We start from the raw sequence: 27,073 nt of genomic DNA on the forward strand, positions 1-27,073 counted from the left end.
TATCTCCATAGAATTTGTTAAATAAAAAGTTACTCTAACATTATGCCGGCCACCACAGGCAGTGAGGTGATGGGTAGAGTTTGGATATTTTAATCTCTTTTGAATCAGTCTTCAGGTATGTAGAGGATGGTGTGCTCAGAATGGGGCTGGGCTCTGAGATAAAGAAAAGGAGTGGTAGGCTTGGTTCCTAACCTGATGGTGTAAACCATCTTAACATGCCTCTTTCTAGACCGATCTGATAGCTGGTTTGTACAATAAAGCAATTTAAGAAACTGGGACACATCCCGAGACATTTGAGAGGTCAAGGCTTCCCAGGGAGTCAGACAGCAACTTTGTCCATGGAAATGAGAAGCAGACCAAATCCACAGAAGCCCCAGCACATATGGACACGTCAGACTACAGGAGTGTGGATCTAGTAAGTATTTATTGATTGTCTGCTTTGTGCTCAGTACCACTCAGACACTGGGTGAATGTAAGATTGAAGACGTTGGGTACCCACTTCAGAGGGTGACATTCACCTGAGATGTCTAGTCACTCCACAAGAACGACAGAAGTGAGTTTCTATCAGGTGTGCTCTGGGGGGGGGGGGGTTCCTGGAGGCCCCTGGGGCTAGTTTTCTGTTGTCAGGGAGATGAGCAAGCCTCTTGGAAGTGAGAAGGCAACATGTGTAAACAGCCGGATTCTTCTCTTCTTTAGACATGGCAACCCGAAGAACACGTGATCCAGTCCAATCATCACTGTGGACAAATCACTACAGTACTTAGATTAAGTTAACGTGAAAAGAGCGTGTCAGCCTTTATACTTGAAATAAAGTGAGCAGTGTGTGCCGTTCTGGATCCCTGCCGCTCTGCCAGTTCGCGGACACTATCCTGAAAAGCGATCCATCCAGATTCCATACAAGGCCCCAACACTTGCTTCCCCCCGTACAGCACCCCCCGTGCAGAAATTCCAGCCGTGCAACAGACATTCCCACATCCATTACCCCCAAACAGCCACCGAGGCCAAAGACCCCTTTTTTCTCTTACTCTCAAATATAAACAGAAGTCAAATCCTGAGGCAGAAATAAATACTGAAAGCAAGAGAAGATGCTCTCTCTTCAGGCCTGTCTCCTTGGGACAACCTTTCCTGAACAGAGCCATGGTTTTGATATTTAATGACATCTTTATAATCTCATATTGTCAGTGCCGTAAAATTAACATTTACATACAATGAAATCACCTCAAGAGGAAATAGATTTTCCTAAAATGAAGTCTGAACATCATCAGCATGTTGGAATCCTGGATTATTTTCTCCTTTACTCAAGTCCACGGAGGCGTAAGGATTTTCTTCACTTCTTGCTTGATTGTTACTGTTAAATAAAGTGTAGTCAGTCACCTTAGTATAGTGATGTTGGAATGACACCGCCTCCCTTGGACCCCACTGCACCCAGGCATCTTTGACACTTCAACATCGAATGGCTCATTGGTGAATCAGTCCCCTCCTGACGGGCTGTGAACACCTAGAGAGCATTAGATTCATTCCCTTTGCCCCACGATCGGTTGGCATGATGGCTGGCAGAGCGTGGGAGACCACTGAGGGTTCGTGCTCTGGAGTCACAGAGAATGAGCCTCCGTACCTCAGTTTGCCTACTTAGAAAATGATGGCAAGCAGGCAAGTCAACAAAGTAGGGCTAGCACAGCGCCCACAGTACCTGGCATACAGTCCTCAACAAATAGAAACCATTATTATTATTTTTACAAAGTGGTTGTTTAGCCAATTGCCTCATTTTAAATGGCTTCCCTACTAAATTATCAACTTCCAAATCGGAGGGCAGCTCTGTGGCCCAACAAACAGCTTTGGAAACTGGGTGTATATCCTAATGTGTTACTGACTAACCGTGTAGATTTGAATTACTTGGTCTCTCTGAATCCCAGTTTGATATGTACATGAAGATAATTAGATAATTACATATTTACGTCCTACATTTGCTGAGAATATTAATGCATGAAGAGTACTGAGCAGGGTAACCAGTCCTATTTTTCAGGATACCTTCTAGTAACACAGCACATGGCATGAAGGAGGGTCCCCAAATACTTGATTTAATGAATTAACTTTGGAATAGCATCTCACATGCAAAGAATGCTTCTCAAACCATAACGTGCATACAAATCACCTAGGGGGAGGTCTTACTAAAAATGCAGATTCTTCCCACAGCAGGTCTCCTAGAAACCGATAATTGTCGTTGGCTTTGGGAAGGGAACTTGAAGGCAAAAGGTGACAGGAAGATTCTGTGTATCCTTCCGTATTTTTAAAATTCTAACCACATGAATGTATTCTATTTGATGCTTAATTTTTTTTAACTGAAGCTATTTTAGGGAACTAAATTCTCTACAGAGAAGAATTGAGCAAAACAGACCAATGCATGTAAAAATTCTGTCATGAGCATGTGTCAGCAGCCTGAAGTGTGCACAGAGTTTTGTTAGGTGCTATAAAGTATTATTAACCTTAATTACATAAGCCCAACGGAAGTGATTTCTCAACATCAGAAAAAAACATCTAGTGGCAGAACAAGACTATAAATTGGGTCTTTAACAGTTTGAATCCTCAATGAACTTGGATCTTCAACTCAGGAACAAATTAGAAGGTGCGTGGCCCATGGACTAAGGGATTAAAGGGTGGGAGTTTGAAGCACATCTCACAGCTCATTCTTGAATGATTTCACCATTCAAACCATCACTGAGTCAGTCTCTGAGGTCACTTCTAGACCAAGGAAGACTATGAGAGAGAATAATTCCCTGAGCCTGCCCAGCCCCGCTGAGTCTGCAGGGCCTCTTGGCAGTAAGGAGACGAGGCTGTGACCAGGATGGAGTTTACCAGGCCATGCTAGGAAACCCCAGAATGAACACCACCTGCATGCCGGTGCTTGCTAGGAAGGCCAAGTGGTGATGAAATCTGGTAAATTTCTAGGGGATGCATCAGAATATTTAGGCGCAAAATGGTCCAAATAAGCAATTGGCTTGTACAACCTACCACTTACTGCACATTTTCCCGTTAGTTTTCCCTAAACCTTTCTGTTTTAAGATAGGTAAGTCTAGGAAAGGTCACTTACTTCCTTCGATTTCTGATCCCGGAGACGATGAGCAGGACAATACCAACCACTACCACACCCATCACGACCCCAAAAACAATCAGCCATATGGTGACAGGTGGCTGGTAAGGGGGTGACAGAGTTGGCTGAATACCCAGAAACTCCAGGCTGTTGTCATCCAGGCGGAAAGCATCATTGATACGGCTCCGGGACATCCTATTCCCAAAAGCAAAACACTTAGGCAAAACAAAATTGCAATTGTTTACTTCTTATATCATTTTTCCTGAAAGGATTTGATAGGCTTACCCTAAGAATGTACACCTAGAAGAGTGATGAAATCAAAGCAGATAACCGGGTCCAACGACAGATAAGAGATCTGACAATCATGCACCTTTCCTATCTTGCAGCCTACATTAGGTCTGGCAACAGCTTCCTTGGGTTGTGAGTGTGGAAACGTGCAACTGGCTGGCATTTGTTGATTTGTTACTGCTGTGTTGTAAAAGCAGAGTCAACATATTTGGCGAGAATTTCCCTTCTGTCAGAGTATGTCTACGACGACTTTATATCAAATAATGGAAAAGGACAATTGGGCGCATCTCTTCTACAAATCAGTCGGGTCCTATACCCAAGTCTCGACTGTTGTGTTTTCCAAATTAAAGGTGTTGAACTTTGGAGGCAGGGGAGGAACACAGGAAAGGGGCCTTCGCCAATTTCTCCAGCACTGGGATGGGATATGGCTAAGTTTCATAGAGCAAAAAAGGATGAAGAATTATTTTAAAAACCAAAACTAGTGAACTTGAGAATTTTCTGGATTGAAAACCAAAGTGTCTGGCAGCCCGTCCTCCTACCCTTGGGTGCAGTGCAGGTCAGGAGGTGAGAGGGAGAGCGGTCAAAGCAGAATGAGCCGTGTAACCCCTGGCAACCTCAGCCTGAAAGTGTCTCAAGTCATTCTGGAATTAGGAAATTTGAGGTCCCCTACAGCTCACAAGGAGGGCTGGGCTCTCAGGATGACCTCAGCTGGCACTTTTCCCCAAGACAGAAACAAGTCATTCGGAGGCAGGCCGTGAAGTCTCTGGGCGTGGTTGGGCCGTACACCCCAGCTAGGCCAGATTTTCCAGGCACACTCTGCCCAGCAGGTCTTGGAGTTGCTTCCAAAGATGAGCAGCAGCTCAAGGGGGCCACCTAGCGAGCTCCCCCACGGAAGTAGGTACCTTAGCCTTTTTTTAGTGACACAGATGAGGCACATGGGGCATATCGTTCCTTCTAGACGCTCAGCGCCCATAGCAAGTCCGTCTCCTAGTGTGGAGGCTAACCGATGCCTAGGGAATCTTATCCTTGCCTACCTTCTTTCAGACTCGGCTTACTTAAATGATTCCTTCATCCAAGTCCCTATAGCAAGTGATGGCAATATGTGTCTGTGTCCCTTCTGCACTTCACCATGTTCCATGCATGCAGGCCAGACTTTCTTCAGCCAGTACCTGCGGCCTTTGCCCGAGAGCATTCTCAGGCCACAACGTGCTGCCCGGCCCGCAGGCCAGAAATGCTGGAGAGTCATGTCACCTGTAAGCAATTCTCTCAACCAACGACCGGGGGAAGGTGGTAAATAAATACCCCCAGCGCTGGTGGGACGATTCAGGTGTACACTCTGCTCGGTCTCCCAGAATTCCCCAGCAGAATGGAGCTCGAGCTGCCCACAGTGGCCACTTGCTCAATAACATGTCATTTATTCTTTTCCTTCCCTGCTCTGTTACCTGTGCATGCTTCTTTCTCAGAGCTTCCGGAGGTCACCTCCCAAATAAACTAGTTACACGCAAATGCTGCTAAAGGGCCCCCATCAAGAGAAGTCCCTAGCTGTGCGATCCTTCTGGAATTAACCCCCAAGATTTGAAGCTCAACATGAGTCAGAGCAGTGCCTGGCACACAGTAAGAGCACACTAACCCACTCGCTATTGTTGTGCTCACACTTGTTAGCCCCTCGCCCTCAGGTAGTTTGTCGGCAAGTAAAGTCACCTGATGGCCTCTTCGACTTCACTTCTAGGAATGACGTCAGACACATTTTTTGATGCAGTGACAAAGAAGTTGAAGGAGATCCTTGGTTTCAAATTGCTCACCCACACGTTATCCTCCCTGCGGAGAAACAAAAGAAACATCTTCCCTTGTGGCCCAGAGGACACAATACAGACAATGGGGGCTTCTCCTGCTGGTGAACACTGCCCAAAGCACATGAACTCCATGACATAAGTTGTGACGACACAGTCTAGGCACTATTCTGACACCATCCCTGAGCTGAATTTTCTTTCAATGATAGAAAACGTTCAAGCTGAAAAACGGCAGGTGAGCCAGTCTGGACGGACGGGCAACCTGGGCCTGTGATAGACACCGTGGTGAACAGCGATGGCTCAGCACCGTGAACGGAGGCGGTGTGTCCGTGTCCTCTGGCCTGCTCCTCGCAGCAAAACCTCTCCCACTACACAAACCGCTGGGGGGAAGGACTGGGCTTTATAGTACAGCATGACAAGACTGTGCACCACCCCCCCCGGCTGCCATGGTGATCCCGGCAAAGCCTAAGGCAGATCTTGTGGCTCTGAGCCCTTCTCACTCAGAAAAAAGCCAAAGTCCTTGGAATGGCCTATGAGGCCTACGTGAACTTTCTTCTCCCTTTCCCTGTGCCCGCTCCTGCCCTGGCCGCACCTTTGACTGGTCTTCTATTAGCTCACTGCCCCAGCCCCACTGGCCTCCTTGCTGTTCCTTCAACAGACGAGGATATTCGTTCCTCAGAATCTTTCCACCCGCTATTTTCACCATTGTCTGCATCGCAGGTGCTCTCTTTGCCGTAGGTGTTCGCTCAATTAGTAACCAGGCCTTTTCTGACCATTGCAGGTAAAGCTGAACTCTAGACACACACACACACCAGCACTCCCTAGCCCCCGGTGTGTTGTAGTTTTCTCCCTGGAGCTTGTCACCGTCTAAGTGTGCTATATTTCACTTACATGTTTTGCTGATTGTTTAACACACACAGAAAACATAAGCATTAGAATCCAAGTTCAATGAAAGTAGAGATGTCCACCTTTCTTTCAGTGCTGAGGGTGGAGGGACCATTTGGTGAACGGAAAGGGAAAGGAAAGGTGGAGAGAGCAAGGGAGGGGAGGAGGAAAGAGAACAGTGCACTTGCGATCTGTAAGTCAAGTAAGTCACAATCATCCCTGAATAGAGTGGCCCAAATTCCAGGATATCGGAGAAGTTGCAAAGTTGTTAGTTATTAATTTTACTTGAATGAAGGTTTAAGCATAATATCTTCTCAGACCCAAGAGAAAGACAAGTACTGTAATAACTTGAGAGCACAGCAAATCAACTCACACAAAAGGAATCGTCTGGTTTTTGACTTTGGAAAAATATTCTCTCATGGCGTATGCAACAGATGACCGGAACAAGTACATTTCATTGTCATTCCATTCATACTGCAAATTCAAAAGAAAAACACTGCTCAGTAGGGATCATAGGATACATTCAAAACTTGACATTCCAGAAGCATTATTTTTAAGATTTTTTTAAATGTTTATTTATTTTTGAGAGACAGAACGTGAGTGGGGGAGGAGAGGAGAGAGAGGGAGACACAGAATCCAAAGCAGGCTCCATCCAGGCTCTGAGCTGTCAGCACAGAGCCCGATGCGGGGCTCGACCTCACGAACCGCGAGATCATGAACCGAGCCAAGTCAGACGCTTAAACGACTAAGCCACCCAGGCACCCCCAAAAGCATTATTTTTAAATTTTCTACCACTCCAGAGAATCTTGCTATTCATTAAGCCAGTGACCTCGAACTTGTGTGCGCACCGGCACCACCTAGAAGGCTTGTGAAACCACTGAAAACTACTTAAACCACCGAATAGTGGGCCCTGCCCTCTGGGTTTCTACTTCAGAAAGTCTGGGAGGAGACCCACGAATTTGCATCTCTAACAAGCTCCCAGGTTCTGCTAATGTTGCTGGTCTGGTGCCCGCGTGCTTCAAGGACTACGTTCATGGATCCTTTTACTTCAGTTTGATAGAAGCTGAAATAAACATCCTGAGGGCAGGTTTATAGATGGGAGTCATGAGAGTTGTGGGCTTTGATAAAGATCCATGTATTGTACACCTGAAACTAATATAACACTGTATGTTAATTATACCTGAAATAAAAAATAAATTTGGGGGGGCGCCTGGGTGGCGCAGTCGGTTAAGCGTCCGACTTCAGCCAGGTCACGATCTCGCGGTCTGTGAGTTCGAGCCCCGCGTCGGGCTCTGGGCTGATGGCTCGGAGCCTGGAGCCTGTTTCCAATTCTGTGTGTCTCCCTCTCTCTCTGCCCCTTCCCCGTTCATGCTCTGTCTCTCTCTGTCCCAAAAATAAATAAAAACCGTTGAAAAAAAAAATTAAAAAAAAAAAATAAATTTGGGGCGCCTGGATGGCACAGTCGGTTAAGCGTCTGACTCTTAACTTCAGCTCAGGTCATGATCGCGTGGTTCGTGGGCCCAGCCCCAACCCATGATCTACGCTAACAGCTGCCGAGCCTGCTTGGGATTCTCTCTCCCTCCCTCTCTCTCTGCCCCTCCCCTCCTCGTGCTCTCTCAAAATAAATAAACTTAAAAATTTTTTAGAGTTTTTTTAAAGAAATAAAAAAATAAATTTAAAAGAGAAAAAATGTTGGGCACCTGGGTGGCTCAGTTGGTTAAGCGTCCAAATCTTGATTTTGGCTCAGGTCATGATCCCAGGGTTCGTGGGATCAAACCCTGTGTTGGGCTCTGTGAAGCATGGAGTCTGCCTGGGATTCTCTCTCTCTCTCTCTCTCTCTCTCTCTCTCTCTCTCTCTCTCTTCCTCCCTCCCTCTCTCAAAATAAATAAATAAACACTTTAAAAAAGGAAAAAGAAAAAATGCCCACGTATTGCCGGAAAATATGCAGAGCTTTTACTATTTTTATAGTAAGTTCTCGGATATGCACAAGTATAAAAGAAAAAGAAACTTGAAATTTAAAGGAAAAAAATTACTCTTGCACACAAGGTAATTTGTTCTTGTTTTTCACTGCCAAACAAAGAGCTGGTGTATTTACATAGTCCACGAAAATTTGCTGAGAAAAAGAAAAAAAAAAAGCATTCACTCTTTCCTCCAGTAGCTGGCAGTAGAGATCAATGAATGGCACAAATTTTGCCTCTTTTCCTTCCCTTTTAGAAAAAAACAATGACAACTTTCACAAAAGAACTGTTACATTAACTTCAGCTTCATACCACTCAGGTAGAAAAGCTGCTTTAATAGTAATAATAATGTGGGGCGCCTGGGTGGTTCGGTCGGTTAAGCGTCTGACTTCAGCTCAGGTCATGATCTCATGGTGTGTGAGTTCGAGCCCCGCATCAGGCTCTGTGCCCATGGCTCAGGGCCTGGAGCCTGCCTCAGATTGTGTGTCTCCCTCTCTCTCTGCCCCTCCCCTGCTCTCACTGTGTGTGTCTCTCCCTCAAACGTAAATAGACATTAAAAGAAAGTAATGATGATGTTATCAGCATTATTATAGCGGTACAGAATAATTAGTATTCTGGTTACTATTTCCATATTAAAAAAAAATTAAAGGCTGAGTTCTCAATGCCAAGGATCCAGTTGGACTTGTCCTTGCAGCCACTTGAACTGGGCTGATATTCCGGCCCTGATATGCAGGTGTGCTCAAGTGTGAGGCTGGGTTCATCAAAGCAGCCTGGTTCTCAGTGAACCGGCCTCAGAACATCACACCATCAACCCCTCTGAAGATCATTTACCAATCCCTCACTGCATGGAAAGAGAACATGGGGAAAAACGCCAAGAAGATACGGTAACTGAAAAGGATTCTGATTTCCTGGATCCTTTCAAGTTATTAGGGTGCCTGGGTGGCTCAGTCGGTTAAGCATCTGACTTCGGCTTAGGTCATGATCTCGTGGTTTGTGAGCTCAAGCCCCACTTTGGGTGAGCTGGAGCCCTGCTTCAGGTGAGCCCCACTTCTCTCCCTCTGCCCCCCCTGCCCCTTGCTCAATTACACCCTCTTTCTCTCAAAAAATTTTTTTAAAAAACCAAACATATTAAAAAGATAAGTAATCAAAATGTATTAGGCCAAGGAAGAGCTACTAAAAAGGTGACAGAGAAATAATCCCATTGATAGTCAACAATGGCTAAGGAATAGGAATTTGAACATTTAAAGTTTGGGAAGTGGTGCACCTCTATTTTGATTCTTTCTTAAAGATTGATTTTTTACTCCTATGTTATTTGTATTTAGATGTCTTGTTTATCCATGAAAATTACCCTGCAACTACCGGGGAGCCTTGGGCAGTATTTAATTTGTCAGGCAAAGTAAGGGGGGTAGAAATGCAATCTCTATGAGATATGTCCAATGCAAGTCACAGTTTTCTACAGCGCCCTGGACTGCTCCATCCAGCAGTCCCCGGCCATCCCCTCATCCTGCACGGCCTCCCGTGCTCCCCATCCACCTGGGACTACCCTCTCCTCTCCTTTTTCCCAGTCAAAGCCACCGCTTCCTCAGACTGGCTCTGAGACAGGTGCTCAGCCGAGCAAGAGCCGCTGAAAGGAATGTGCGCGCAGGCATAAGTAATTTGGCTTTCCGTGAAACATCTCGCTTGTCCCCAAATGCAGCTCTGCATCACTTGTTCTCAACTTTGGCTGTAATTAGAATCACTTCGGGGGCTTTTAAAATGCTTGATGTCCACCCCTTGATGCTACGCCCCAGAACCATTAAGTCAGAGTCTCTGGGAGTGGGACTCGAGCTTTAATATTTTTTGAACATCCTGTATGACTCCAGTGTGCAGCCGGGTTTGAGAAACTGTGTTATAAATCAGTGCGTCCCAGTCTTATGTATACAAACCATGTGGGGGCTTGTGAAAATGCAGATTTGGATTAAGAAGGTCCAGGGTTTGAGCCTAAGATTCTGCATTTTTAAAAAATGTTTATTTACTTATTTTGAGAGAGAAAGAGAGAGAGCGCACGCATGAGCAGGGGAGTGGCAGAGGGAGAGGGAGAGAGAGGCAGAGTGCGGGAGCAGGGAGGGGCGGAGAGAGAGAACCCCAAGGAGTCTCCACACTGTCAGCACAGGGCCTGACCTGTGAGATCATGACCTGAACTGAAATCAAGAGTCGGACGCTTAACCAACTGAGCCACCCAGGTGCCCCAGATTCTGCATTATTAACAAGCTTCCAGAATATGGATGATTAACTAAAACAGAACAAAGCAAAACTATGTACACTACTTCTAAAAACAATCTCTTAAAATATAACCTTGTCCTCTTCCTCAAATACAAGTAATGGTGATAAGAGTGAATTAAGAGGGTGGACATTTGATATTTAAGATTGGATGTTTTCTCATTGATCTTCATAACACCTTGAAAATAACCAGGAAAAAGTAGACATGATCAATCCAATAAGGACTGTGTTACTAAAACAACAACAAAAACAAAAAACAACACCGAGAGCCGAAATCCAGAAACTGGAGCTTATAGTTTTTAAGAGAAACATGTGGCCTGTCTTCTTTTAGACCACAGGGAAGGGACTTATTGGCCCCATTTAAAGGAGTCCGTTAAGAAGTAATGGACACACTGTCCAGAATACTCACTGCTTGGTCTCCAAGAGCTGATTTTAGGCTTATCCTCACTTTAATGCTTTGGTCAGCATCTGATTAAAGCGAAATCATAGACAGTTGGTTACAGATGACAGACTGACCACGTGCATTTATTTCCTTCCCCTCCCAAGATTCCACTAAAGTGACAGTAAGGGAATTTTTTTAACAGGTGTAAATACACTTTTGGAAAATGAGAAGTCATGGAGGAGTGTTAAGTGCTTTCTCAAGGGTCAGGAAGCCAGGGCCTAATGTGTACGCAGAGGCAGTACAGAGCCACAAAGTCCCAGAGAATCCCGGAGAGGCTCAGGGGTGGGAACAAGAGATCAGACTGAAAACAAGGGCAATGGAAGCGGAGACACGGTTAAAGCCACGTTGGGGCACAGCGGATCGTCCCAGCCCATGTGCTCTTGCTTAGAAAGTCACTTGGAAGCTCTTGCTGCAGCCCAACAAGAGGAGATCCAAGAAAGAAGACATGGAATCCAGGAAGCAGTGGATTCAACCCACGAAAGCAGCGAAAAGACGGATGACTCGGGGTGAAACCGTGGTCCCGACTGAGAGAGAAGAACGTAGGACTCTGAGAGGAGAGTCTTGAGGGAACCAATGGGACTGAACAGAACGGGCATGTTGGACTCCCTGGAAAAGAGAAATGCAACGTTGATAGCAAATTAGACATGAAGCAAATAAGGCGGTAGAACCTCCAGGACAAACAAAAAGTCACCTAAGACAGGATTTAAAATAGCGTATTACTTGGTTCTTCGGGCGTTATGATACAAATACTGAGAGTTTCTTGTGAAACCATTATTAAAACTTTTACTGGGAAAATGAGGAAGGGGGGTGAAGAGCAGGCAGAAGGGCACATCTAAAACTGACCAGTGAAGAAATAATATAAACAAAAGGTTCAGAAATATGAAAGTAACTGCCAGAAAGAAGAGATAATAACATTAAAATTGATTTTAAAAATATTTGCCTTTTAAGAGCAGGATTCAACTGCAGTGGGTTGGGGACAGTCATACTCTTTTATTTTAAATATGGGGCTAATGAAGCAGACTTGAAAGAGAAAGAGAGAGAAGTAACTTTCCAGTGGAAAAACTATTCCCAAGACCTAGCCCATCTTGCTGCTGCAGGATTTTTTACAATACCCAGGATCATTGTCTCGCTGCTTCGAAGAATGAACAGTGGACACAAAATGAGCAGGAGGCAAAATTTATTAGAGTATAAGATCAGAAAGGAAGAATAGTATAAAAAAAGAGAAAGAGAGAAAATGTGTGTGTGTGTGTGTGTGTGTGTGTGTGTGCACGGCGTGTGTAGTTTTCATCATGCCACATACATAGTAGGTGCTGAACAAATGTGTTTCCTCCCCAATAAAATGGCAGCTGCCACCACAGCACGGTCAGAAGCAGGGTCTACACAGAGGGAAGACATACTCAGCTGTGTCGTAGCCCCATGAGATGGGCCAGAGGAGACTAGGGGAAGCAGAAAGGGAGTCATTTGCAATGCGTCAACTCGATGTACTCACATGGACGCCAGTCAGTGTTCCATCCCACAAAAGAATTCCTGTTCTGCTCTTTCAGCCAGGTAAACAAGGGCTCAAAGTACTTGAGCAGTGGTGTTACATTCATATTCTTTTCTCCTACAACATGTTCCAATGCTAAGGTCCAGGGCTTTGATTTTCCAAGGGTCAGCATTTGGCTACATGAAAAAAGAAGAGGGTGGGCTCAGGGATTTTAGAGGGATTTCAGATGTACACATATTTACACTATGATCTATCATTTCTCCTCTTTGGCTTGGCCAAGTTTGCTCCTGGCTGGTAAGAAAATAAGGTGGGTTAACGGATGTATTCATCCTTCAATGTCTTTCCTTCCAATTAATACAAAGGGGGCTCTGGAGGTATGATGTGGAGAGAGGAGGTAGACTGTCCAACCATCACAAGGCCTAGGTTCCTGTGTGACCATAAAAGAAACATTTAATTTGTGGATGAGGACATTTTGAGGCCAAACATTTTCTTTTTAGAACAAGGAAATCAAATTCAAATATAGGCATGAAAGTGAGTAATATTGGGGAGCATTTTGCAGTATTTCTTACAGCAGCTTCTTCCCGGCTTCACTGGAATTTGAGATATCACATTTGTGCAGGGGACCTTCATGTTTAGCTATTCGACAAAGGGCTTCTTGAAACTGGAATTGATAAATGGTCCTTGTGTAGTATCTGTAAAGTAGACAAAGACACAAGAGAGCAGTCCTGTGTTTAGTCCCTTCGCTAGATTCATAGATCAGGGCATATATTTAAATTCTGAGGCTCTATTAACCAAAGAGATACTGGTCCAACCTCTTTCTCCAGAAAGACTCAAATATGAGCCCTACAGACTCATCATAACCTACCTGTATTTAGGTATCAGCTGATTTAAAAGGCAGTATTATTTTGTTAAATGTCAGCTCACATTTGTATCGTGTTTTACATATTGATGGCCCTTTCATATAAATAATGCCAAGCAATCCTTATGGCAAGTCAATAATATTATTTCCACCTTCCAAATGAAGAAACTGACGTTCAGCAAATTCAAGATCTGGGGCTTATAGGTGAAGAACATAGGTTTTTAGACTTCACATTAAAAATACTCTATTGCAATCACCCTGAACACTGCCAGCAACAAGAAGACAGACAAAGATAATTTTATTTTCCCCAAGGATACTATAAATTCCTTCATGGTGGAGAAAAGATCTCACACAAGTTTTATTGGACCCAATAAATCATATTGCATTAAATTGAATTGAAATTGATGATCTGTTTTGAGGTTCTAGGGGGAAGGTAGGTAGAAAGAGTCATACTTCAGAGGTCCCTGTTTCTTTGCCATTAGCACAGCTGTCCACAAACCCTGGAAGTTAAACAGTCAGAAGAAAACTGTCATTTACCTGATGAATGAGTAATCATTAGCAACATGGAACAGAGATGCAGGATCACAGTATGTTTCATCATGGGGCACAGGCTCCACCACCCCGACTATCTCTCGCCTTTGGGGTAAAAAACAGATAGATTAGCCGTGGGTCACTCATCACGAGAAGGTACAGTTGGATGCAGTCAGTGTGATTTCAGCAGCCAGTAGTATTTATACTGGAATTTGTTGTCAGGTGAAACGGAAACAATCTAAAAAATTACAGAATAAAGCCCTTATGTGGTTATTTCTTCCTTTTTTTTAATCCATCCATCCAGGGTATACCATTGGAAAAGATCTGCATCTTCAAAACACCAATTTAGTAAAGTGCATTGCATGGCCGAAAATGTACAGCGAAAGTCTTAATAATCCCTCTTTGGCACCACATTTTATGTGTCCTTGGGAAACAGAATTTTGTAAAATTGACATCTTAGTTATTCTTCAAGGCTAGCTCGAACGCCCCCTCTTCTTCTAGCTCGAACGCCCCCTCTTCTTCTAGCTCGAACGCCTGCTCCTGATCACACCCACCTGCCAGCACAGTGAGCCCCCTCCAGCTCCCTTAGCCTTCCCTAGCTGTGCTCCTTTGACATTTCACTCTCTGTTTTATCATTATTCACATACAGCTCCTTGTTGCCCTAGAGACTTGAGCTCCTAGAGCGCGGGGCTGTCTCAGTTATCTATTCTGGCTCCAGTGTCAAACACGGTGCCTAATGCTAAGGAAAAAGTGCGTGTATATTTGTTGAATTAGTGGAGTAATTAATGCATAATGAAGGAGTTTAAGGTTCTGGTTCCATTTATCTTTCAAAATAAACCTTTAAGAGGGATCAAAAGCAATTCAATCAGGAAAAAGGTAGGGAAACCATGTGTTTGGCATTATTTAATCTTAATACATTTGTCCTTTTTGATTGTGGGATGATTACAGACACAATTTCGGTAACACCCAAATGCTAGAAACAGTTATTATCACTGCTGCCTCCTTTCCTCCCAAGTAGGATTTATGTTCACAGAGAATCTTGGCAGAAGAGTGCCACTGACTGAATCTTACGGGTATGGGACTGAGTGTTGTATAGGTAGATCTTCACCGCAAGAAGGAAAAATAAGGGGGCATCTGGATGGCTCAGTTGGTACAGCATCTGACTCTTGACTTTGGGGTCATGAGTTTGAGCCCCACATTGGGAGTAGAGATTGCTTTAAAATATTGTTTTAAAGACAAAGAAAACAAAGCAAAATAATGGACAGGAGTCTGACTAATAGAGACTGGGGAGAAGACTCTTTCCCTTCCTTCCTTCTTCCTTGCTTGCTTCCTTCCTTCCTTGGCATCTGTCCTCTTTTGTCATTCTTTCATCCCAAACCCATTAGCTCATACCTGTGTGTCCCAGGCACTGTGCAAGGGACTTGGGCTACAGTGATGAAGAATGTAGTGCTAAAACTATTGAAAAGGGACCACTATCTGTTGCCCAAAAGTGCCAGGCTCTTGCTGGCCTGGAATTCTCTCTGTTCCTTCCACACACACCTGGTTAACTCTCGCCTCCTTTTCAAAGCTCAACTTGGATGCCTCTCCCCATCTGACCCACCAGATTGGCCTCTGGATCTTGCCTTGGATGCTCATGGATCCCCCTACACCCATGTTGCCATGGTTTCATTTTCCACATCCCTCTATAGAGTAAAAAAAAGTTCTCTGAAGTCAAGGAGAACATGTGAAATGATCAGCATTGGATCTCCAGTGCTTTGCCTAAAATAGCACAGTTTAATGGGTGACCCAGCACTTAAGAAGATACAGGATGAGAAGTTGTGTCACCTGATCCTGCTTGGGGGAGGGCAGAGCCAAGGAAATGTTATCTGAGGAGAAAGCACCCAAATGGTGACTTAAAAAATAAAAAGGAGGGGCTCCTGGGTGGCTCAGTTGGTTGAACGTCCAACTTTGGCTCAGGTATTAATCTCACATTTTGTGAGTTTGAGCCCCTCATTGGGCTGGCTGCTGTCAGCGCAGAGCCCACTTCGGATCCTCTGTCCCCCTGCCCCTCTCTCTGCCCCTCCCCACTCACTCACGCTCTCTCTCTCAAAAATAATAAACATTTAAAAATAAAAAATAAAAAGGAGGCAGTATGTGTGTGTGTGTGTGTGTGTGTGTATACAGACCAGTCAAATGCTTTTAGATAAGTGGCAAACTCATGAGAAACCATCTTACGATTCCATATTCATTGACTTACTTCATCTCCCACCACTTTTGCATCCACTGCTCCTTGGGAATTTCACCCTTAAAGACCATCCACCTCCACTTTTCTAACATATAAGTAAACGGTAGCGTTCCAACAATTGTAAGTGCTTGTTTGAGTAGGAAGTTTATTTCTGTTTCTGAAAGTAAAATGGAAAAGGATAAATATTAACATGAGGACGACAGTGGTGTTTTGTGTTAATTTCCCAGTCTCAAGATATTATTCCTCAAGATATACTTACAGTAAGGATGATGTGAGAAATATTGACAGTGGACATGATAATATGTGTATATTCACTTTCTTTTTTTAATGTTTAGTTTTGACAGAGAGAGAGAGAGAGTAAGTGGGGGAGAGGCAGAGAGAGAGAGGGAGACACAGAATCCGAAGCAGGCTCCAGGCTCTGAGCTGTCGGCACAGAGCCCAATACAAGGCTCGAACCCATAAACTGTGAGATCATGACCTGAGCCAAGGTCAGACGCTTAACTGACTGAGCCACCCAGGGGCCCCTACATTCATTTTCTCAGCTAAGGGACTTGGAAGAGGGTGAAGACTTGGACAGAACAGGTAAGAAGAATCCGCAAGCAACCTGTAATCCTCATTTTTTCATTAGTGTCAATTGCCTCCCTTAAATACCTCTTATCAGAGCTAAGTAGGGCTATTTCATCTACTGTCATCTAAGCTCCATGAAGGCAGTGACTGTTAATGTCTCATTCAAGACTGTATCCCTAGCCTAGTGTCTCCTACATGATACCCTCTCTGAGTCTTTGTTAAATAAACAAATATTAAACAGATGTGGCCAAAAGCCAGTAAACCAGGGGAGAAAAAAGCAAACAAAAAAGAACCTCCCTAGAAGAAACTATCCACTCGATAATCAGAAGTACAGTACACATTAAATGCACTGACATCTTCTTTACCTCAGTTCAAAATGCTTTCACAAATTATGTGATCTCATTTATCCTTTATTCAGTGATGTAAAAAAAGCAGTAGAGCTCGTCCCTAGTGTACAAATGAAGCTCAGTGAAATGCAAGCAGGGGGATAGTATCTACTTGGCACACCGCTGTATCTCTAGTGTTGAGAAAAATGCCTTGCACATGGTATACTCAGTAAATATTTTTGGAAGAAGAAAGGAGGTGAGAAAAAGAGAAGGACGGAGGGAGAAAAGTAATGAAGGAATTTATTTAACATCATTCGCAGATCAGGGGCAGAGCCAAAGGAAGGAAGAGTTTTTCAAGCCAGTGGCTTAACTGTATCTAGTACAAATCTTAGTGATTCAGTCGTCTTCGCCTGCTGTCAGAGAATATTTTAAAAATGATAAAAACAAATAATTGCCTGTTAATTGACTTACTAATTCTATTTTAAAATTAGGCAACAGGTGTGGTTGCCGTGAACTTCCTCCCCTCATGGGAGGATGCTGCTACTTGTCTATTACCCACTGGGTCGGTGCTTACAGTAATTTTTTCAGACACGATGATGGCTTTACACTGACCGCCCAAGCCCTCATGAGATCACCAAAGTCTGGAGCCAGAAACCAAGGCACAGTGAATTGCCCCCACAAGGATGGAGCTCAGGACCTTGACCTCACTGACCAAACGTTCCAGCCAGTGGAGCTGATGTTGTGAACCAAATAGCTAACATGAGGGCAGAGAAATCTACAGAAGAGAATGTATTTGGCTCTAAGTATCCTCCTTTTACGAGGAAGGATCGAAAGCCCTGGCATCTTTACTGGAGAATCTGGATCTCACGAACATTCGTCATGTGCCATCAAGTCCCACCCATCCATAGAGAAACAGGCTGCCTTGGGCAAAGATGTCAAAGGATAGCGTGGATCTGAGAGGATGTTGCAGGGACAGATTCATGCTCAGCTAGAGAAACAAAACTTTTCAGTCCCCCCAATCTCGATATGCCACCACCTGTTCTCTAAGAGCTCTCAAATTTCAGGTCACACTCTGTTTTGTAGAGTATTATGGGAAAAGCTTTAGATTAGGGCTCTGGTTCTGGTTCCACTATATTGCTTTTTGACCTTGGGCTAGTTACTTTCCCTCTCTTGTCTTCAGTTTGCTGCCTCTGCAAAATGGTTTTCAGAATGTTCCAGCTCTCACATTTTGAGAAGTATTTACCTAGAAGCAGAGGGATCTAGTCAGAACTCTGACACTAATAAGTTGTGTGACCTTGGCTAAGCCATTTCAGTTCTGTGGGCCTGTTTTAGCATCTTTTTTCCCCCTGTTAGATGCTTCTTAGAGTCCCAAGACCATTTATTCAGTTACCTCCCTTATGCCGTTCTCAAAGATCTAAAACCACAAGCTGGCTTATTGTGACATACACTTTAAAAAATGTTTTTACCAGTAGCAATTCCCAGTTACCCATATATATCATATACTTCATGTGGCAAAAACTAAACATATGTCACATACGATAATAAATACCTTTGCCTACATCAGACAAAGGAATCCCCGAAACAAGCCATGAAAAGACTGTCCATACCACTGTCTTCAGAAAAACCAGGTGACAGAAGACCAATGGTTTTCAGATGGTTGGGTGTAGCCACAGAAAGTGACATGATCTCCCCGACAGCTTCGTGGAACCCCTCATTAGCTCCATTTCTTAGCAGGAAGGGTTGCACGGCATACGCCATGTCATACTGGATGTGTCCCATCTCGTGATGGGCTGTCAGGAAGTCATCCATCGTCACCTTTGTGCACATCTTGATCCTGCACAAAAATGGGCAAGATTAAAATGAATCTCAATGAATTTAATTTAATCAGCACAGTAGAGCAGTAGAGGATTTGGGTAGCATGGTTCATCCTTCCAAGGTTTGTTCACCAATGAGCCTTGAGGACCTACCTCTGGTGTCCTAGAAACTGAACAAGGTGTTTAATATAAAGTCATGAGCAGGGCTGAATCCTGTTGCTCACAGACTAATAGAAAGATAAGCGGAGACTTCTGGTACAAAAACTCTCAGGCAAATACTCTAAGCAAGGCATAGCCTTGGGCATAGCAATAAGTGAATGCAGGCATGGTCTCCTAGAAGCACCAAGAAGGTCATAACTGAGGATGCAGTGAGCAACCTGGACCTTGATTAACATGCAGAAGTTTGCCAGGTAGACAAACGGCAGGGAGGGACAAGAGGTTGATACTCCTGGAAGTGCTCAGTGAGAAAGCCTTGAGAAAAGAGCGTAGCATTCAGGGCACCGCAAGCAGTTTGGTAGAGCCAAGATAGAGAAAGAGTAGGAGAAGGGGCTGGAAACTGATAACTGGGAGTTATTAGCACATAAGACAGGGCATAATGGAATGGCCCATGAAGCAGGTATAGAACGGCAAGGAAAGAGGGCCAAAAACCAAGCCCTAGGAGGTCCCTGTGCATACAGAGCAGAGAGAGGAAGCTGATTCAGAGAAGACAGAGCGGGGAGTCCCCTTCCGGATGACAGTGCAGAAGCCAACGTAGAACAGCATTTCAAACACAACCTGTAGACATTGCCTATGGCTGCAGCGGCCCAGTGAAATCAGGACTGCATCTGGCAATTAGGTAGTGGTGCTGCCCAACTCGGCAAGAGCAGTCTCATTCGGGGGGATGCAGGGGGCATGCTTCCGTAGGTTCCCAAATTAATTTTCTTACCACTCTGACCATGTCAGCCTCCTGATAAATACCCTTTAAGTCCCCCCCCCCACTGGTCAAGAATAAACCCAAACTCCTTAATACAGCCCACTGTGACCTGCTTTTCTAACCCGGCTTTTCCTCTATTCTCTTGTGAAACAACCGTGAGAATAGCTGCTATATACCTAACGTCTTCAGTACCTAAGAGCGTGTGCTGGGAAACGCGCATATACTCAGGCATTTTTAAGCCTCACTCTAGTCCTGGAGTCAGTAAACCGGTTTGATAAATAAGGCTTTACTGGAACACAGCCACGGCCGTTTGTTTATGTGTTATCTATGGCTGCTTTGATGCCACAAGGGCAGAACCAAGTAGTCGCAACAGAGACCTGCAGAGCCTACACTATTTACCACGTGACCCTTTATAGAAAAGCCTTGCCAAACCTGACTCTGGGGGATGCCGCTGGGGCCCTCCCGGACCAGCTCGACCAGGCAGACCCACCCATCTCCCGTTTTGCCTGAGTCATATCTGCGAAAAGCCAGCAGCTGCTTCCTCCTGCGCTGCCTTTGGCTGAATGAGAGGTGCCTCAGCCAGGAGACGAGGTCTTCCCACGCTCCGGGGGAGTCCTCAGCCAGTGACTGACTAATGTGGGGGTACAAAAGGCCAGTCCTCTTTTCTCAACGAGTGACCGACCGCGGTACAAATCAGGGTGCGGAGAGCCCCGTGGGATCAGGCTGAGGCCAAGTGTCCAGCAGAGACCACATCCTTACTTAACTCTTTCCCCCTCCCCCCTGCTTCCCTCACTCCCCTTTGCCTCATGGCTGTCCTTCGGTGAAGCACCCGGACAAGAACCTTCATCTCAAGCTGGGGAACCCAGCCTAAGACACTCGCCAACCTGCTACCTGGGCGTTACCATTCCACTTTATAGATAAGGAGACTGAAACCCAAGAAGGTTGAATGCCTTGCCCAAGGCCGCCTCGTCACTAAGTGACACAGCTCAGATTCGAGTGCCCGTGCTCCAATGGCACATTCTGCCACATCACCCAGAGCCTTTCTCTCTTTTATCCCGGCGTATTGATTCACCTGTCCTGTCTCGCTCACAAGAGGGAAACGTGGAGGGGAGGAATAATGCCTGATTCACACGTCCATCTTCCGTAAATCTTGGCACCGAATCTTTCTAACGGGGACAACACCATACTCACGACCATGCAACTCTAACGGGTGCATATTATTTCAAGTGAGGCAAACTGTCTAAAGCTCAAGTTAGGGCCTGCTGACAATCCCCTTTTCCTTGGAAAAGTCCAGATGTGTTCTCATGGACTTCTGAGCCCTCGTTTAAGGAGAGTTCACACATCTCTTCTGTGCTCAGACAAGCAGAGAAGAAATCCAGAATCGTCGTCATCCCTGCCTCCACCATCTCCCAGTTTAGTATCAGCTGTGTACAGATCGTCCTCACTACCTGAAGTCACCCTTCCCTAGGTCCCAAGCTGTGGGGTGGCAGACCACTTTCTGGCTGTCGCCTGGCTCGGTTAGCATGGAGTTTTCCCAGAATCCTTGAGTCATGTTGGGAAGGCCAACAGACACAAAGAATTTCTCAGCTTCCTTGAATATCCTCCTTGCATCCCAGCTCTGGAAAGGAAAAAAAAAAAAAAAAGAACAGCATTTAATTCTAGCATTAAAATAACAGCATTCTTTCTTTTGGCTATGTACAGAGGCATAGCCTTTCTGGAAGGCAATTTGGCAACATGTATGGACACGTCAAGCTTTCAAAGTGTTTATACCCTGTCTCAGTAATCCTGTCTCTAGGAAACTAACCTAGGAAATTATCAGAAATTAGGTCAAAGAATGACATTTAAAATGGGTTTTTTGTTTATTGTTTTTTAAAGTTGAAATATGTATGACACATAACATTGTGTAAATTTAAGGTATACAACATGGAAAATGATTTTTAATAAAGAAAATGGTGGAAACCACCACCAGAATGGTTGAATAAATAATGATGTCTTCATGGGATGGAAAACCTAAATAAATTCAATTTATAAAGAATTTTTACTGATTTTTTATAAGTTAATCTTAGGGAAAAAGTAGAATATATAAACCACTGATCTAAAGTGATATTAATGTGAAAATACAAATATTAAATTTAAATACAAATATTATATATTATGTGTGATATTTTTTGTCTTTATTCTTTATATTCCAAGCATAAACAAACAACAATGACCTTCTCTTTGCTAAGAAATCTATTCAACTAAAGCCAACAATCATTGACTGAGCTCCTTCAAGGAGTGAGGGCCTAGTGTTGGGCTCAGTGGAGGACACAAACAGATGCACACGGAGTCATGGACTTTTGGAACCAAAAAGGCCTGCATGCGACCAAGTAGCCAATAAGTAGCCGGGCCTTGCTGCACAGCTTGTATGGGAATCTGAACTTTCAGAATGTTCTGGAAATGGAGAGGGGCAACAGTAAGCGTCTGCCATCCAGTAAACTCTTCTGGGAACTGACCAGGACTTCTTTGGAGATAAGGCCCATATCAGGCAAACAAAGTTTGTGTAACTGGCGGATAATTCCTGAATTGCTTTTGGTGACACAGAAAACTTCCTCTGATCTCAAAGACCAGTCAAGTCTGGTTTTTCTCTTCTATCAGCCTTGGGGATTTAAACAGGATGTGACACTACGGATGTTTTTCACTATTGACCTTTAAAGGCAATATTGGTATTAACAGGTACGGCATTCTTAAGCAGAATGGATGTACGTATACTAAAACAGTGTAGACTAGTAAGCACAGTTAGCGTCTGTTAAATGAACAATGAGAGAATGGAAAATGGAACTGGAAATATTAGGAGTTTTGAGTTCAAGCCTTAGTTGCCACTGATTGTCTTTGTGACTTTGAGCCAGTCATTTCCCCAGGCCTCAGTTTCCTCGCCTGCAACATGGATCTATCAAAATACCTGTCCTGATAGTCTCATAGGTTTGTTGTAAAGATGACCTTAGGAGAGATGGTGGGTGTACAAACCCCGTAGATGGGCTAAAGAGCTACATAAAGATGAGCCTGTGCTGTTGTTCAACTGCAAAACGGACCTAGCACAGCTGCAGGAGATGGGAGGCCTTGCCGCTTCGCGTTCTTACTTTGTCGTGGCTTTTTCCCAGGATCATGTTGTGTATGTGAAAATGTTTGCTGCACGGTTGCTTACAGATTTGAAACTGTTTACAAAGGAAAATCTGGCAATGTGTAAATAGTAAAGGAAATTATGGTGCAACTCTCTGAAGAAATTTTAGACAGCCAATGGGAGTATGATCATAAATTCTTTCCCCAAAAGGTAGACTATTGGCTGAATAAAGAAAAATATCATTATAATATGACTTCACCAATGGCAGGAAACACAGAGAACTTAAACAATTCTGCCAAGATGGTAACAAAAAAGTAATTTAAAAATTATTTTAGGGGCGCCTGGGTGGCGCAGTCGGTTAAGCGTCCGACTTCAGCCAGGTCACGATCTCGCGGTCCGTGAGTTCGAGCCCCGCGTCAGGCTCTGGGCTGATGGCTCAGAGCCTGGAGCCTGTTTCCGCTTCTGTGCCTCCCTCTCTCTCTGCCCCTCCCCCGTTCATGCTCTGTCTCTCTCTGTCCCAAAAATAAATAAAAAACGTTGAAAAAAAAAAATTTAAAAAAAAAAAATAAAATAAAAATTATTTTAAAGACTCTTGTAATATTTCTAACAATAATGATTTTTTAAATATGCGAAAATCTTCTCATCATACCATTTTTTCTATTCGTGGAGATTACGGACTGATTACTTAGCAGTGACTAACTCTAGAAAGAGTAATGCCAACCAGTTGATAATTCCACATCTTACTGCTTAATGGAAAACCCAGGTCGTCTCCATTTTTAATACCTCTCAGCAAGATCAATACCGTATTTATCATTCAAGGTATTTGACGTCATTGGCACTGTAAATTACTTTTCCATGAAGCTACATAAGAAATATATTTAAGTTAGCTTAAAATTTTTTTTTTTTTTTAATTTTTTTTTCAACGTTTTTAATTTATTTTTGGGACAGAGAGACAGAGCATGAACGGGGGAGGGGCAGAGAGAGAGGGAGACACAGAATCGGAAACAGGCTCCAGGCTCTGAGCCATCAGCCCAGAGCCTGACGCGGGGCTCGAACTCACGGACCGCGAGATCGTGACCTGGCTGAAGTCGGACGCTTAACCGACTGCGCCACCCAGGCGCCCCAAAATTTTTTTATTTACATGATTTCACATGCAAAAGACAAGAAGAGAAAAATGGCAGAAAAAGAAATGAAGTTGAGGATTTGGATTTGGTTTTTAAGGCCTCTTCTTCCTACCTGATTCACCATTGCATCAGTAACATCTATGTTTGGTTTCTGTCCAAAGGGGACTGTCAAAGGGTACAGATTTGTCCAAAATCGACCCCACATATCGCCTATTTTTTAAAAAAAAAGTTTTGTTAATACATAGCAAAGACAGCAGAAGTATAGACCTGATTTTACACAGTGCATAACTTAGGATTGGCAAACAGGCCATATAGTATTCTAGATTTCATCTAGTTTCTCTTCATTTACCTCTTTTTCCGTACTCCTATTTAAAATTTTCAACACTCCCTTCTTTTTTCTATCTCCTCTAAAAGGATAAAATGACAGGAAATTATCCCTATTTCTCCCATTTCGAATTACAATTCAAGGGCACAATGTATTAAATGTATGGAACATCAAAGCTACTATAGATTAGAAAAAGATAATATCCACCATCTATGGGACAAAATATTGCAAATTAAACCACTAGTAATTCCTAATATCGGACTCAAGAGAGATCATGTAGGATCATCATTCAGGAAACTCTACGAACTAGTAACAAAGTTCTACCTTTATCACTATACTACAGTAATACATTTAATTGGGTAATTTTTCAAACACCACAAACAAATGTTAAATTGGATCCCAAGGCCAGAGACCCTAAAAGGCAAGATGGATCTGGAAAAAAATCAATCTAAGGGCACCTGGGTGGCTCAGTCAGTTGAGCATCTGACTTTGGCTCAGGTCGTAATCTTGCAGTTCATGGGTAGTAGTGCAAAGCCTGCTTCAGATCCTCTGTCCCTCTCTCTCTTTGCCTCTCTCTCTCTCTCTCTCTCTCTATCCCTCAAAAGTAAATAAACATTAAAAAAAAAAGAAAAAGTCAATCTAACAGCAAGACCAGAATGCTGGCAACAAAGTAATGGGGCAATATAACAACATGAAGAATATTTCAATGAACTCATGTTTTAAGCAATAAAATTCAGTAGAAATAAATGTAAGGTTCAATGCTTAAATCTTAAAGGAAAATGTATCCACTATAAAAATATGTAATATGTGACTTCAGGCTGAGACATAATCAACATGTAAAAGACCAAAAGAGACCCAACAAACAGTATAACATGGCTTCCAAAACACAAATGTGATCTCAAGATAAATAAACAGAATTATAGTGTCTAGAACAAAGGAAGTCATGATACCATATTTACTCAATACTGGCCAAACCTCATCTGGAGTAACTGTTCAGTTCTGAGCATGATATTTAAAGAGAGATATCAACAAAGGACAGCTTGTCCCAGGGAGAACAATTAGAAAATTGAGTTTTAAAGAATGGCTAAAAATCTCTATAGGATATTTAACTGGAAAGAAGCAGATGATGGTAACAATAATATCACTAAAATATATTGATTACATACTCTTGTGCCAGGTACTATGCTGTGCCTTTTATGATGGTTGTTTAAAATATCCAGAAGGCCATCTTGTAGAAGAAGAATGAACACATTCTGGATAACCTCATATCATGGAATTAGATGTAATGAATGGAAGACATTAGAGGGGTGTTGATTCAGTCCCACATAAGGCAGAACTTGCTTATAATTGGTGCCACATAGCACTAGATTAGTCTACCTTGGAAAGAAGAGTCACATCACACTAGATAGGTTTAGGCAGAAACTGAATTACTGAAGGATGCCTACCAAAGACATTGTAGAGAGCATTTATATATTGCCTTAGAATAAAAAGTCTCCACAGGTCCTTTGTCCATATTCTCTCCTGCTAAGAGAGAGCTTTAAAGGCTGTTGAGAAGAATTAGCTAGCAGAAACTTAGCTTGGTAGGAATGCTATGTATCCATGACATGAACTTTTCAAGCACAAATATTTTATTTGGCCTTGGCTTCTAGGGAGTGGTAGAGGGGAAGGAAGGATGGCTACTCTATGGAAGGGAATTAGGAGGTTCAATAAAAGGCCCCAGGTCTTTCATGGTCTATGAAACCTCTGTGGCAGGATAGAAAGTTCTTGGAAGATTGAGTCTCTTCCTAAGTTAGGCATCTTTCTTCATGGCAAAGACTTCATTCATAACCCATATGATTCCAAACCACGTACTTTGCAGCAAAAGTAATTGGTGCAGTTTAGAATAAACTTACGAAGCTTTCACTCAAGCTATACCTTAATTTTCAAAAGCCTTTCTTTCACCCCTGGCCAACCACAGCCTACCAAGCTTCTTTCCTCTGACAACATAATACTAAAATCTCAAATTCTACCTCAAGAGCTTAGCCAATCAACTTAAATTGAAAAACTTATTTTCCCCATTTCCACTCTCATTTGAACTTGAAATTCTCTCTCTAGTTATGTTAAATAATCCCTTTATCCTTTGAGTCGTGGCCAACATAATTTTCGTTCATGTGTAAAATAAAGTGATGCAATAAAGAACAATTTATGTTATATAATTATGTTGAATAAAGTGCTGTCAAAATGTGATTTCTACAATGCTACTAACTTCATTCGCAACATTTCCCAAAAGTTTTATGTTGGGCCTCATTCCAAAAAACAACTTTAGTGGTGGAAATAACAAAGAACAAAGTACACAAAGAGTTCCTGGAGTTTCTTACCAAGCAAATGGGCAGGGAGGCATCCAGTTGGGCTGATACGGGAAGGGTAGGAATCCATCAACTTTGCCCTCACGTAAGCATGAAGATGTTGGTACAGTGGCTTAATCTGAAAAGCCCAGGAAGAAAGTTTAAGACCAAGAGTAGCCTTTTCCAATTTCCAATCCCTACCACCAAAAATAGGAATCTCTTCAGACATGTCTTCCCAGATACGGATGATGACTAACTTCACTGCATAAACCAACAAACACATCTGGAGGAATACAGGTCCCAAAATGAAACCAGATGCAAAGAAATATTCATTTTTAATATGTTACCTACTTCCTTTGTTTTTAAGTTGAAGTATCGTTTACATCCCACAAAGTTCACCTACTTTTAAATGTGCAGTTTCATGAGTTTTAGTACATTTATGCTGTTGGACAACATCACTGTTACCCAGTTTTAGAATATTTCCATTACCCCAAAACGTTTTCTTGTGCCTATGTGCAGTCAATTCCACTCCCGTCCCCAGCCCCAGGGGGTAATCACTGAACTGATTTCTGTCTCTATAGTTTTGTCTGTTCTGGAAATTTCATATAGATGAAGTCATGTGATATGTAATCTTTTGCATCTGGCTTCTTTCACTCAGCATGATTTTTAGGTTCATCCATGTTACAGCGTGTATCAGTAGTTCATTCTTTTTATTACTGAGTAGCATGTCACTGTATGATTACGTCAGAGTTTGCTTCATTTAGTATCT

The 27,073-nt window shown here is 43.3% G+C and overlaps 1 protein-coding gene across 3 annotated transcripts in view; it reads right to left on the bottom strand.

The window, feature by feature from the left end:
* Window positions 1-405: 405 nt before the first annotated feature.
* ACE2 (angiotensin converting enzyme 2) overlaps window positions 406-27,073 on the bottom strand; it is a 41,851-nt gene continuing 15,183 nt past the window's right edge. For 2 of the 3 annotated variants that reach the window (XM_058712789.1, XM_058712787.1), the window contains 13 exons: window positions 26,338-26,443; window positions 23,768-23,865; window positions 20,880-21,049; window positions 18,312-18,538; window positions 15,824-15,968; window positions 13,594-13,692; window positions 12,767-12,889; window positions 12,201-12,373; window positions 10,679-10,737; window positions 6,425-6,525; window positions 5,078-5,194; window positions 3,089-3,283; window positions 406-1,348 (listed from right to left, as the gene is read on the bottom strand). In XM_058712789.1, coding sequence (XP_058568772.1) covers window positions 1,240-1,348; window positions 3,089-3,283; window positions 5,078-5,194; window positions 6,425-6,525; window positions 10,679-10,737; window positions 12,201-12,373; window positions 12,767-12,889; window positions 13,594-13,692; window positions 15,824-15,968; window positions 18,312-18,538; window positions 20,880-21,049; window positions 23,768-23,865; window positions 26,338-26,443 — 1,722 coding nt within the window. In that variant the 3' untranslated portion in view covers window positions 406-1,239. The remainder of the gene's footprint in view (window positions 1,349-3,088; window positions 3,284-5,077; window positions 5,195-6,424; window positions 6,526-10,678; window positions 10,738-12,200; window positions 12,374-12,766; window positions 12,890-13,593; window positions 13,693-15,823; window positions 15,969-18,311; window positions 18,539-20,879; window positions 21,050-23,767; window positions 23,866-26,337; window positions 26,444-27,073) is intronic. The other variant, XM_058712788.1, reaches the window with a different exon arrangement.

The sequence above is a fragment of the Neofelis nebulosa genome, chromosome X (assembly GCF_028018385.1).
Source record: "Neofelis nebulosa isolate mNeoNeb1 chromosome X, mNeoNeb1.pri, whole genome shotgun sequence".
Taxonomy (NCBI): Eukaryota; Metazoa; Chordata; class Mammalia; order Carnivora; family Felidae; genus Neofelis; species Neofelis nebulosa.